The sequence below is a fragment of the Ascaphus truei genome, chromosome 5, assembly GCF_040206685.1.
Source record: "Ascaphus truei isolate aAscTru1 chromosome 5, aAscTru1.hap1, whole genome shotgun sequence".
In the NCBI taxonomy this organism is placed as follows: Eukaryota; Metazoa; Chordata; class Amphibia; order Anura; family Ascaphidae; genus Ascaphus; species Ascaphus truei.
This window is the reverse complement of record NC_134487.1, coordinates 235,126,714-235,140,739: the sequence shown is the minus strand read 5'-3', so window position 1 is coordinate 235,140,739 and position 14,026 is coordinate 235,126,714. Positions and strand designations below refer to the sequence as shown.

Here is a 14,026-nt window from a genome sequence, read left to right as displayed (position 1 = left end):
CAGCCGATCCCCCGGTCTGCAGCTCACTGCAGGCAGAGAGACCGGGGGAGCGTGGCGGAGGAGTGACGGGGGCGCGGCCATGACATCACCCGGCAGGTTTGCCCTCATTGGCTGAACCGCCGGGGGGCGTGCCTAATCGCTCGACACGAGTCCTGCTCTCAATTCTATTGAGAGCAGGAGCAACTCTTGCCCGAGCGCTGCAGCCCCCCCTCGCAGCGGGCCCGGTGCCATTGAGGGGAGGACTCTCGTTCGTGCAGCAGTAAACACGAGAATACTGAGAGGCTGAGACGGAGCCTGCCTGAGGCACAAGTGGTGTTTTTTCACCTTCTGCGGTGCCACGATCCGGATCCTGTGCGGTCATCCGCAGACCCCCACTTCTGCCCCAGTGTGAGTGTTCGTTTCCACCTGTCAGCGGTATTATAGTCTTCTATGGCGGTTTTAACTTAAATTACCTTGGGCTGTTGCTATTTTCTTTGTTTATTTCTTTTAACATTGAATGTATATTTTTACTGTGTGTGTTTTACTGTTTAGGGTATTCTATTTTTAGAGTCCATATGTATGGTTTATATATCTGGGCAGTTTAACCCATTTACCTTAGGCTGGCATGTTAGGTTTAGGCTGAACAAATGCATTATTCACCCAGCTACCTGTTAAATAGGTATAAACAAATAACTTATGTACACGGCTGCAGGGAAAATAGCCTCTACCATTATTTGTATTCCTTTTTTCCAATTGTGATTTCTTGTGCTTTGGTTTCTGGTTAACTTTCCAGCTACAAACAACCTTTAGCTTTTCAGGCCCTCATTAAGGAAGGATTCCTGAGGTCAGAGGTTAACTGTGTGTAGTGATAAGGGGTTTATCAGCAAAATACACTCTGACTCCTCAGAGCCTGAAGGTCGCCTCATTCTCAGAGTCTAACATTCCAAAGAAAACAGTCCAAGCAGTGAGGACAGAGGTAGTGGAAGTGACAGAAACCTCTGTAGTATCACATACAGCCCCAGTAACCCTGAGAAAAACATACTGGGTTTGCAAAAAATGAAAGCACTCAGACACATGACACCTTCTGTACACAGACACACACACATACATTGTATGATATGCTGAATATCTTTGCAAATCTACGCTCATAACCCTAACTGAAAGAAACAGAGTGAAAAATCTCATAAATCAAACACTACACACAAACATTTTAGTGGGCTAGTGCAGCGATCAAAAATGGAATTACACTGGCGACACACTTTATTCGAGCTTGGCTAGTCCCACGAATTCGGGTATACCCGGGTGTATTGAGGTTTGTGACTGTTTTCTGCCCGAGTACATTGAGTTATTTTCCAAGCAGGGATTGAAGCATTTTATTCCCGCTGGCTGCAATACTGCACAGTATATATATATAAACTGCATTACAATTCATGAATTTATGCCATCTGGTAGACACGCGAAGCATTGCAGCCTATTAAATCCTAATCATTATCATTTAACAGATCAGCCGCCCATCAGCCAGGCATGAACCCAGGCTAGGAAGGCAAATGCAACGGGGCTTGTCAGAGGTTAGGAGCGGCGCATTCCAGGTATCTGCCAGGTACATACTGGGTATTTGCTCGAATAAAGTGTGTCGGTGCAGTAATGCTGCAGCGATACCAACCAGTGATCTGTGCTGAGTTAGGCCGCGCGTATAGTGCCCGCGAAGGGGACGCGACACGTGACGTCACCCGTCGCCACTAGCGAAAGTTGTATTTCGCTTTGCGGCTGCGTCACGGGCGACAAGGCAGGTGGGGGGGGGTAAAACGGGCTGGTGGGGGGGTGGGGGTAAAACGGGCTGGTGGGGGGTGGGGGTAAATGGGCGGCTGCAGGGGTGGGGGGGGGTGGGGGTAAAACGGCCTGCTGCAGGGGTGGGGGGGGGTGCGGGTAAAATGGGCTGCTGCAGGGGTGGGGGGGGGGGAGAAAGGAGAGAGAGGAGAGGGGGGGGAGAAAGCAAAGGGGGGAGAGAGGGGAAGGGTGAGAGAGGGGGAGAGAAAGCAAGGTGAGGGGGGAGGGGAGAGAGAGAGAGAGAGAGAGAGAGAGAGGGAGAGAGAAAGCAAGGTGAGGGGGAGGGGAGAGAGAGAGAGAGAGAGGGGGAGAGAAAGCAAGGTGAGGGGGGAGGGGAGAGAGAGAGAGAGAGAGAGAGAGAGAGAGAGAGAGAGAGAGAGAGAGAGAGAGAGAGAGAGAGAGAGAGGGGGAGAGAAAGCAAGGTGAGGGGGAGGGGAGAGAGAGAGAGAGAGAGAGAGAGAGAGAGAGAGAGAGAGAGAGAGAGAGGGAGGGAGAGAGAGAGGGGGAGAGAAAGCAAGGTGAGGGGGGAGGGGAGAGAGAGAGAGAGAGAGAGAGAAGGGGAGAGAAAGCAAGGTGAGGGGGGGGAGGGGAGAGAGAGAGAGAAAGAGAGAGAGAGGGAGAGAGAGAGGGAGAGAGAGGGGGAGAGAAAGCAAGGTGAGGGGGGGGAGGGGAGAGAGAGAGAGAGAAGGGGAGAGAAAGCAAGGTGAGGGGGGAGGGGAGAGAGAGAGAGAGAGAGAGAGGGGGGAGAGAAAGCAAGGTGAGGGGGGGAGCGGAGAGAGAGAGAGAGAGAGAGAGAGAGAGAGAGAGAGAGAGAGAGAGAGAGAGAGAGAGAGAGGGGGGGGAGAGAAAGCAAGGTGAGGGGGAGGGGAGAGAGAGAGAGAGAGAGAGAGAGAGAGAGAGAGAGAGAGAGAGAGAGAGAGAGAGAGAGGGGGGGAGAGAAAGCAAGGTGAGGGGGGAGGGGAGAGAGAGAGAGAGAGAGAGAGAGAGAGAGAGAGAGAGAGAGAAGGGAGCGAGAGGGGGGAGAGAGGGGAAGGGTGAGAGAGAGAGGGGAAGGGTGAGAAAGGGGGAAGGGTGAGAGAGAGGGGAGAAAAAGCAAGGGGGAGAGAGGGGGGAGGGTCGGGAGAGAGAGAGAGGGGGGATGGCCGGGAGAGAGAGGGGGCCGGGAGAGAGTGCATGGGGGGAAGAGAGACTGCAGGGGGGGGAGAAAGCGCAGGGGGGAGAGAGAGCGCGGGCGTGGGGGGGGAGAGAGTGCAGGAGGGGGAGGGAGCGCAGGGTGGGGAGAGAGAGAGCGCATGGGGGGGGCGAGGGAGAGAGAGCGCAGGGGAGTAAGAGAGTGCAGGGGGGGTGAGAGAGCACAGGGGGAGAGAGCACAGGGGGGCGACATAGCAGGGGGCAGGGGAGAGAGCAATGGGGGGAGAGAGAGAGCACAGGGGGGGTCGGGAGAGATGGGGGGGCTGGGGAGAGAGAGAGCACAGGGGGGAGAGTGAGGAGAGAGCAATGGGAGTGTAACAGTGGACTTATCTAAGTTCAAAAATGTGCCTCTAATCCAGCAGTGTGGTGGTTAACTGCTGGTAGACAATTAACCACCACCTGGCTGATTACAGGTGTCAGAAAAAGCCTGCCTCTAAGACAGGAATGGAGATTCTTCCTGAGCCCACAGGTGAGCTGAACCAGGAAACAGATAGAGGAGAGGTTCCTGAGTCTCACAGGTGAGACTGACAGAGGGTACACAGACGTCTTGAGCCTCCCAAAAGGGACTGCACGCTGCCAACACGACACAGGGGACAATACTGTACTTCTAAACCTGGATCCTGACTTTGCCTTATCGCACAAGGGTGTGGACACCAGGAGAACAGATAAGCCTTCCCCTACAACTACAACAACTACAAGAGACAGATAAGACTTTTCTTATAAGACTGTTATCTATGTCTATATACATATATATATATATCTATATATATATATATATATATAGATATATATATATATGTCTCTATGATGTGGGCTGGTGAATTGCTGGGCAAACCACGCAGTTAAAAAGAGCTGGACTACAAGTGTATATATACTCCAAAGTGGAGCAGATTTTGTTTGTTGATTTTCATGTTTGCTATGTTTAAAGCGACAGGCGCAAAAAAGCCTTATTTTTATTTCACCTTAAAACAGTCTCCATTGCGTACCTCTGCACATGTCCTCTTACAGGGAGAGAGAGAGAGAGCAATGGGGGGAGAGAGAGAGAGAGACAGACACACACAGAAACACAGACACACAGATTGCCCCTATACAGCCAATGACACACCCCCTCCCATAATAGCCACGCCCCCCGCTCCTGCTCTAAAATGTTGCAGGACAGCGATCGCTCGTGCTTGGAGAGATGGTGACATCACCACTCTCCAAGCATGAGCGAGCTCAGCAGCAGCGTGGACTCAGCCTCAGCCTGCGTCCATACAGGAGGGAGCAGTGCAGAGCCGCGCTGACACTGACGCATGATATCGCATAGGCTTCAGCAGGCGAGCCAGCATGCGCGATAGGGAGGGGGGAGGAGGGGCAGTGACATCGCTGGGCCAAAAGCCCGAGACGCACTGACGTCACGGCGCCATGACGTTGCAATCAACAGCAGCTGTGCGGGCTATCACTGCAACCTAGCCATGTACTCAGTAATTGGAGCAGTGCCCTCACACCCTCCTCGTGGGATTGGCCCGCTGGCCTTTAAATACTGCATTCCACACAATCCCTCTCTGCCAAGCATAATCCTTCTTGGATGTTACCTGTGTTTTGCCACAAGCCTCCAGGCTTGTTATCCCTCGTTACTAATCTCTGTTGATTATTGTTCCAGTTTGTTGTTCTCGTTCCTGTCTCCTCATAGCCTGCAGCTACTTCGCTGAGGCATGTGTTCCTGGTTCCCGAAGGCCTGTGTCACCTGCCTGGACTTAGCAACCTGCTGCATACACCCTTAGCAGAGGTTGCTGTTTAGACCCTGTGGCCTGCTGCTCTTTCTCCCTTTACAGAGGCCAGCTTGAACTCTTGCGCTGAAGCCCTGGTTTACCGGTGCTGCCTGGCGCTGTGCCCACTCCGGCCTGTCTTCCCTCTCCTAGACCGGCGCCATGGGCTGTGGAGGCTACTCGCGCAAACCCCGTTCTCGACCTGCAGCGATTATGCTGAAGCAGGTGGACCTGCTTGATTTCCTGTTGCCGACTCCCTGCTTGGACTATGACTACCCGGACATCTCCTATCCCGACTCTGGCTCATCCAACGACTACGCTGTTCTCTCCAGTCCTGAACCCGGCCTGTTTGACTATGAACTTCGTAGTCCGGACCAGTCTGCATGGTCTAAGGTCGGTGATTTCATAACCCAGCCTCAGCCACGTGGTCCGGCCCTGGTTTGTGGCGAGCACAACCGTAACAGTATGCTCGGCCCCACAAAACCAGACCGCACCGTGGCGGTGGTTGGTAAATGTGTAACTGAACCTATGTCCCAGGCTGCGGACCAGTCCCTGTTTGGAAAACCATAACTATTTGAGAGACTGCCTCCGCCTGAAACTGCGGGCATGTGTGAAGGTTTAACCCTCCCGGAAAGTCTGATTCGTAATGAACTCCTTACTAAAGCTCAGCGCTTTAGAGAGATGAAACAGCTCCTGGTTCCTCAACTGTACCCTTCTACTTCCACTATAGACTGGGAGACAGTGGATCTTAGGGTACTGGCCCAGACTTGTGATAAGTTTCATACGCTGTGCCTAGATTTCGAACACTCCATTATTCTACGGGACCCTCTCCTCGCTGCCTACGCACATTCTAATTACACCCATTTTCCCTCAAGCCCTTTTGCTGGACCCTTGGGCTATCCTGAGGAGCGGGAAGAACCCCCAACTGTCTTGGTACCTCTACAGCCTAAAGAGGAATTTGCCATGATCCCTGCTGCTGTCTCCTCCCTCTTTAACACTGACCCACTACCACTTTCTATTCACAAACTCCTTTTTGCCAGTCCTGTTGCTATACCTGTAGGGTCCTCCCTCTCCTAAAAATTGCCAAACCATCTCCCTGTCGCTGTCCGCTAAGGAAGAATCTGCCATGGTCCCTAATTCTGAGTTAACCTCCCAGGGTTCTGACCCTGAGGTTATTCCTGTCAACCCCTGCTATTCAGCCTTATGAGTTCCCTCCTGTAAATCCCTGCTTTCCCCAGGTCAGTGTGTCTCTCCTAGCACCAGAGAATGAACCCTGTTTGCCCTCTCTTTCTAACCCAGAATTTCTAAGCTCTGTCCCCAAGATTATTTCTGTTTTAACCACTGCTAGTCTGCTCTGTTAGGTCCCCATTGTTAACCCTTCTATTCTGCAGACTAATGTTAGGTCCCTAGGGCAAGAGGCTGAACCCCCTATGATCTCACTTTCGGAGGCTATCTTCTCTTTTTCTGATTCTCAGGCACAGCCTGAATTAACCCTTGAGGTTTTTTCTGTATTAACCCCTGCGGGTCAGCCCTATGAGCCTCCTTTGGTAATTCCCTGTTGTTCGCCAGCCAAGGACACATCCTTGGCTCCAGAGGAGGAACTCCTTGTGTCCCCAATTTCAAAGGCAAATCTCCCTCTTTTTGACTCTCAGGTAATATCTGCATTGACCTCTGTAAATCCTTGCTGCCCCCAGGCTAATGCGTTCTTTCTAGCATCAGAGAGTGAATCCCCAAATCTGACAGCAGAGGTTACACTGAATGACTCCAAAGGTTGCGGAGTCCTTGGTTATTCATTGCTATAATCTCCCTGGTTCAGCTCAAGTTTCCGCTGCCGTGCCCCCTGAAACTTCTGCTAAAATACTGGTTCCAGCTAAAGGTATTCAGGAACCGTTTTTTCCCTACGCCTGATCGCAGAATCCCCACTCCCAGGTATTTCGCTGACCCAGTCTGTCACTCAGAGAGCTGAGATCCCTGCTTCTGCGCGTAGACCCCTTGTCATGGAATCTGTAGTCGTTTCTTATTTCCTTGACATGCCTTCCCAAGTACTCATTTCAGAGACACAGACTGTACAAGGGGGGCACAGTTGTGGTTGACCCCCTTGTACTGTCTGTGTTCTCCTCTTCTCAACCCCTAGGGTTAAAAGCGAACAGTGGTCATTATGCCACTCCTGAGGCTCAAGTTTTGAGTTCCCAGGAATTTTTGCTGACACACTGCTCCCACTCAAAAGTGATGCTTTTTCATATGTGCTACTGTAGCTAGAAGCCAGTACACAGTTTCCCCCCATCTCTGAAATTTTCCTTGTCGGTCCTGCTACTCAGAGAGGTAAAATCCTTCCTTCAGATTCGGAAACCTTTTCCATAGAGGCCGCCTTGATTTTGGTCCCCCTGATGCCTCTGCCCAAGCAACCCCTTCAGAGATCAGCGTATCTGTCGTCACCCCCTTAGTTCAGTCAGAGACCACCCTGCCTACATTACAAATTCAGGTGTTTAAATCTGAGCTATTTTGTTTTCCTTCCCTTGCTAAACCTCAGTCCTTTAGCATTGCATCTAAATGTGCTCCAGCAACCGTTGGGTTATTCAGGGCTAAGATTAAAACTCCTGTGTTAAAGGGTACTTTCTCACACATGTCCAGCAAACCTAGAACATCTGGGATTGATTATAAGTCACTTACCACTGTATCTGATTTTCTCACTAGTCAAACCCAGACACCCACATCACTGACTAGCAGTCCCGTTATCAGAATTTTTGCACTAGTAAACATACCTATTTCTGATTTTGTCATGACAAGTACCCATGTATTTAGGGCCCTTGCAGTTTTGGATAAAACGCTTTTTTCTTCTAAGGTTTCTGCTATTAAGAGCTTCCTCGGTTCCAACTTACTGCTTATTGACTCTCTAACTCCTACGATTACTTCCCCAGTGCCCGTCACTGATTCCCTGGCACCAGCTCCTGACACTAGTTCTCCTCCTACCAGTGTCCCTGCAGTGCCGGATGTCCTTGTTACAGATTCTGAGCCTCCAGCTTCAGACACTAGCTCCCCTTCCTCCGCTTCCCCTGCACTGCCTGATTCTCAAGTTCCAGATATTAAAGCTCCAGAGCCTATTCCTACTCCCTCTCCTATGACAAGTACGATGCCCTTGGAATTCATTGCAGCACGTAGTCTGCCCCATGCGGTTGTTCAAATCTCTGCAAGGACCTGTATACCTTCCCCGGGCTCTGGTGCCATATCTGAAGTAACCCTTGCCACGCTCCAAATTCCCAGTGTGGGAGGGAAGTTTCTTTTCACTGACCGCTCTGTGGCCCCTGAAGTACCTCAGTATGACTTTAACTATGGAGTTTCTCTCCCTATTGTGTCTAGAACTTTACATGCTGCCTTGGACTCTGTGTTCTCCACTTCCCAGACTATACTGTCACTCAATGAGCATTCTACAGTATTTGGGAGCTCCACTACTGATTGCTTCTCTGCCTCTGCAAACCCATGGTTATCCCTCTCGGAACCTTCTGTTGTGCCTGTTTCCTCTGTGTTGCAAATACTCAGTTCGTACCCCAAGATTTCGGTCCCTAAGCCTGGTTTATTGTTCGCCTTGTCATCTACTATACCAATACCTGGCAATGCACCCACCCACCCTATACCTTCGCTGACCACTACACCAGAGAACCTCTGGAGAAGACCCTCTCAAATTCCTATGTGCAGAGGTCAGCAAAAACTTTGCCTGTCCGGAGGGTCTCTCTGTTATACCCGATCAATTATCGGTGTCGCTTAGCCCGCACTCTGATACGATAACTAGGGACCGGGCACCCAGCTGTGTCCCTTCTGCCCTTTATGTTCTGGAAGCCCCTGTTTCTCCTCCGCTCTGGATGCCCAAGTCATTTCGCGTGGCAAGCCACGTATCAGGAATTTCGGTGCTACCACTCTCATATCCCAAGATGGTACTCACCAGTGTGCTGCTGATTTACGGATGCCCTTCCCGCCTCAAGCACTTTAGGAACAACTTCATGTCCCCAAGACCTATTAATGGCCCTGTCTTGCCGCAGTTCTCACCGGGAGGGGGGGATACACAAGGGAGTGCCCACGAGTCTCTGGACCATGACTCGTCTCCCCAACCTGGACAGTTCAGGAACAATTCCAGGTCCCCCAACTCGATGAGTGGGCATGTTCGCCCGGAGGTCTCATCTGAAGGGGGGGTACTGTCAGGAATCCACTCCTGGCTTTTCTCGTAGCCTTGCAGGGTGCTGTTGTTCTCACTAATTCCCTCTTTGCAATCAACAGCAGCTGTGCGGGCTATCACTGCAACCGAGCCTTGTACTCAGTCATTGGAGCAGTGCCCTCACACCCTCCCCCTGGGATTGACCCGCTGGCCTTTAAATACTGCATTCCCACAATCCCTCTCTGCCGAGCATAATCTTTCTTGGATGTTACCTGTGTTTTGCCACAAGCCTCCAGGCTTGTTATCTCTCGTTAACAATCTCTGTTGATTATTGTTCCAGTTTGTTGTTCTCGTTCCTGTTTCCTCGTAGCCTGCAGCTACTTCGCTGAGGCCTGTGTTCCTGGTTCCCGAAGGCCTGTGTCGCCTGCCTGGACTTAGCAACCTCCTGCATACACACTTAGCAGAGGTTGTTGTTTGGACCTTGTGGCCTGCTGCTCTTTCTCCCTTTGCAGAGGCCAGCTTGAACTCTTGCGCTGAAGCCCTGGTTTACCGGTGCTGCCTGGCGCTGTGCCCACTCCGGCCTGTCTTCCCTCTCCTAGACTGGTGCCATGGGCCATGGACGCCACTCGCGCAAACCCCGTTCCCGACCTGCAACGATGCGGGGAGTGTAAAAGATGAGGGGGAGATGCGGGGAGTGGAAGAGATTAGGGGGAGATGTGGGGAGTGGAAGAGGATGAGGAGGGGGAGATGTGGGGAGTGGAAGAGATGAGGGGGAGATGCAGGCAGTGGAAGAGATGAGGAGGGGGAGATGTGGGGAGTGGAAGAGATGAGGAGGGGGAGATGCGGGGAGTGGAAGAGATGAGGAAGGGGAGGAGATATGAGGAGGGGGAGAAGATTTGAGGAGGGGAAGGTTTGAGGAGGGGAGGGTTTGAGGAGGGAAGGGGGAGATATGAGGGGAAGGTATGAGAAGGAGATATGAAGAGGGGAGGGGCTGTGTGTGTAGGTAAGTGGCTGTGTGTTTGTCACTGTGTGTGCACATATATTGAGGAGGGAGGTTGAGTGTGGGGAGGGGAGAAAAATACATAGGGGGTGTAAGAGAGAGGGAGGGAAGGAAAGGGTGACTGGGGAGTTTGAGGTGGTGTGTGAGAAGGGGGGTGTGCAGGGTGAATGAACATCACCAGCTCTATGCCTGGCAGACGTATGTGTAGGTATGCAGTGCAGCAGTGACAAGGTTAACTTTCAGCTGGGAAGCTCCTGACAATTAGAGTGGTCCCAGCTGCATAATCAAGGTGTTTTACAACCCCCAGGCGGAACGCACATGAGATGGCTTGATCAAGAGGGAGTACTGAAATGCTGAAGTACGATTACTGCTCAAAGGTCTGTCTTCTAAGTACATGTTTGATGAACTGTCTGTTTTCCTGCATGCTGAAAAGAAGCTGTTTTGTTTTTGTATGCTGAAGAGAAGCTGTTTTGTTTTTGTGTGTTGTTTTTTTAAGGGCTCAATAAATAAGCCTTATCAAGATAACCCACGTTTGGTTGCATGTACCCTGCAACATATGGTGTCAGAAGTGCCGGGATTTTGAGAGGCCCCTGCAGTTGAAGGGCCACACACACACAAAAAAATTTAAAAAAAAAAAAAATGGAAGAACTTTTAAAAGCGTTTCTGTGCGAGCAGGCCCGACTACAGGCAGAGAGAGATGAAAGACTATTGCATCACCAAACCCAGCTCCTAATCCAGCAGCAGGAAACACGGGATGAGCGGATGGCCAGGTTGCTGATTCAATCCCAGGGGTCTGCCAGTCCAGAACTTGCGAACAAACCCCCAGTCCTCCTGAGGAAAATGGCTCCGAACGAGGATCTAGAGGCTTTTCTACTGACGTTTGAAAGAGTTGCCGAAGCCCAGGGCTGGTCTGCAGATCGCTGGGCAACCGCTTTGGCCCCGCTCCTCATAGGAGAAGCCCAGGCCTCATATCAGGGCCTCCCAGCGGACCAGGCAATGGATTACAAACAAGTAAAAGCCGCCATACTGGATCGCTTAGGTCTGACCCCAGGGACCCACTGGCAGCAGTTCTGGAGCCTGAAGTACACCGCTTAGATGAGACCCCGGGTCCTTGCTCAGCGGTTATTTGACTTGTGTACTCGCTTGTGGCAGGACGGCCTGTAGCCGAGGTCAGGGAACAGTCCACACGTATAGTTTCAGGATAAATAAAAACGTTCAGTGGCTTTATTTCTCCACAGTAACATAACATGCGGGTACACTGTCCCTTTAACAAAATAAATCCTGCTCCACTTTGGGAGAAAAACTGACTAATAACACAGCAGACCTATCTAGCAGGCTGGCTGGCTAAACCAGAACCAAACCATAAGGGTACTTTAAGCAGTCAGTAAACAAATGAATAATCCTTACTTTAGTTGAAGTAGTCTTTGGTGAAATCAATCTGGCTAAGGGCTCACGCAGCAGTGTGCTTCTCTCTCTCTCTCTCTCTGGCAGCTACTGCCAGTCACATGATCCTTTATCTACCTTGCTGGCTCTCAGGTGTCAGCTAAAGAGTTCTGATTTCCTAACTTCCACCTGAGTTAACCCTTATGAGTACTGGATGAAGCACTCAGACATATGTCTCCCAGGCGTAACTGATAGGAGTTGACTTCACTCTGTCACATCGCTGGATACAACATGAGGAGCGCACTAAGGAGGCAATTCTTGAGCAAGTTGTTTTGGAACAATTCCTACAGGTAATACCCCCTTCTGCACGCTCTTGGGTAAAACGCCATGCTGCTGAAACCCTAGCTTTGGCAATCCGACTCGTTGAGAACTTCCTTGAGGCCGAGGAGCAGGCGAGTGTCGTGGACCCGACGGATCCGACTCCACCGGCACTTGCGGATGCCCAAAGAGGGAGGTCGGACAAACGGACAAACGGGGAACCTACGGCCCATCCATACGCAACCGCCAAGTTCCACGGAAGGAGGGGTTCAAATGCTGGTCCCCGCCGAGACCCTCATCTACTTCCTGATGTCGGCTCGTCGCCAAATGAGAGGAACTTCAGAGGACGTCACACACAGGACCCATCGGAGGCCTGGTCTCCAGTATCCAGTGTCACGAGAGAACAGCACATATATACAATAACCGGGCCAGATTGAACAAGACTAGGATATAGTAAACTGAATGAGTTTATTTCCTATGAGCAGAACAGACAATACATCAAGCAAATAACATTACAGAAATATTTACACTTACTGAGGTTGGACAAGCAGATATTCAGCCGAATAGCAGCTCCTTAGTTCTTATAGGTCACAACAAGCACAACAAAACGACAGCAACAAGCAACCAACACAGGAATAAGGGGTGCACGCAATTATATAGACGTAGACCCCCATTCCTACCATGGCAGTTCAGTTATTGGTGAAGACAAATCTTGACCCAATCACAGGTTGCCAGGTAACGCAAAAAGCTGGGTTTACCCAGCCCCTCATTAATACAACCCTCCCCTGTGGCTACTTGGCTAGCCCATTTATAAAAAAACTATGACATGATGCCTTCCTTGCCATCCGGTCTAGCAAAAATGCTTATTGGGCAGGGGTCTTTCATGTAGGGTGTCACTTTTGACAGGTGAAATGGTTATCACCTAGTTATGGGATCTGGCTGCATATGCAATGAAGCCTTTCAAGTAGTCTCCTTTGATTGTACAATTACATATCAAAGGGGCCATTTGGCGGGCCTCCAAACTTATATCCAAAGTTATAGTAAAAACAGTGATAACATAACTATTTCTCCCATATTTTAAATTAGATTAACAATATATATGCAACCTGTGTTCGTTGCATAGGAAAGCATATCCAAATTGCAGCCTTGTAGCACAAACACATACAGAGATATGGTTCTATGGGGTTTACATTTTGACAAATACACAGTTAACCCTCTCTCCATGTTAATACATAACATAGCAATTAATTCTACTGAAGCAGGGGGATGCAGATCAACATATACACAATATGGTTAACCCTTTCCCTCCCAACATGATTTCTACACATACAGGAATATAACACAAACTGCTGGTGGAATACATCTCAGACCTGGGGCAATTCTGCTGAAGCAGGGGGATGCAGATCAACATATACACAGATCCCATTAACCCCTCATACCCCGATCATGACATCCGGTCCCGCTGTGCGGTATCCAAGGCACCCTCCAGCAAGGGAACCTCTCCATGTTCGGCCTGCGGATAACAAGGACACCGTCACGTGGACTGTCCACAGATGGATTGCTCCTTCAGCAGGACAGTGGAAACCTTGGACCGTATTTCGTTCCGCTTCTATTGGCAAGGGATGCATAGTGACATTGCTAAGTTATGTGCAGCATGTCCTGAGTACCAGCTAACTAGTCCGAAGGGACAAAAACCAGCCCCCTTGGTTCCTCTACCCTTGGTGTCCGTTCCCTTTGAGAGGATTGGTGTAGACTTGGTAGGACCGCTGGAGCCTTCTTCAAAAGGACACAGGTTTATTCTCATAATAGTCGACTATGCAACAAGATATCCTGAGGCGTTCCCCCTGAGGACAGCAATGGCGAAGCAAGTAGCCAACAAGTTGTTGGAGCTTTTCTCACGGGGTGGACTTCCCCAGGTTATGTTGACAGACCAAGGTACAAATTTTTTGGCTCAACTGATGCAGGATGTCTTAAAATTACTAGAGGTCAAGTCTGTTTGGACATCGGTCTTCCCTCCACAGACTGATGGATTGGTGGAAAGAATTAACCGAACTCTAAAAGGTATGCTAAGAATATTTGTAGATTCAGAGAAGAGAGCCTGGGATGAACTTATCCCTTTTCTGCTGTTCGCAGTGCGGGAAGTTCCCCAGGCATCCACGGGGTTCTCTCCATTTGAATTATTGTATGGCCGCCAACCCAGCGGAATCCTAGACCTCCTAAAGGAGTCCTGGGAGGAACAAAAGTCCCCTTCTAAGAATACCCTGAAATATGTACAAGACCTTAGGAAGCGCCTAGATGTGGTCGGCCATTTTGCCAGGGAGAATCTTAGATCAGCCCAGGACAGTCAGGAGAGACATTACAATCAGAATGCTCGCATGAGAGTGTTTCACCCAGGAGACCAGGTGATGTTATTATTACCCAGTTGTGAGAGTA

The 14,026-nt window shown here is 50.4% G+C and overlaps 1 protein-coding gene across 1 annotated transcript in view; it reads left to right on the top strand.

The window, feature by feature from the left end:
• Nucleotides 1–9,262, top strand: part of LOC142494721 (uncharacterized) — a 48,118-nt gene extending 38,856 nt beyond the window's left edge. The window contains exons 4-5 of the mRNA XM_075599156.1: nt 7,588–7,818; nt 9,233–9,262. Of these exons, the coding sequence (XP_075455271.1) occupies nt 7,588–7,818; nt 9,233–9,262 (261 nt within the window). The remainder of the gene's footprint in view (nt 1–7,587; nt 7,819–9,232) is intronic.
• Nucleotides 9,263–14,026: the final 4,764 nt, after the last annotated feature.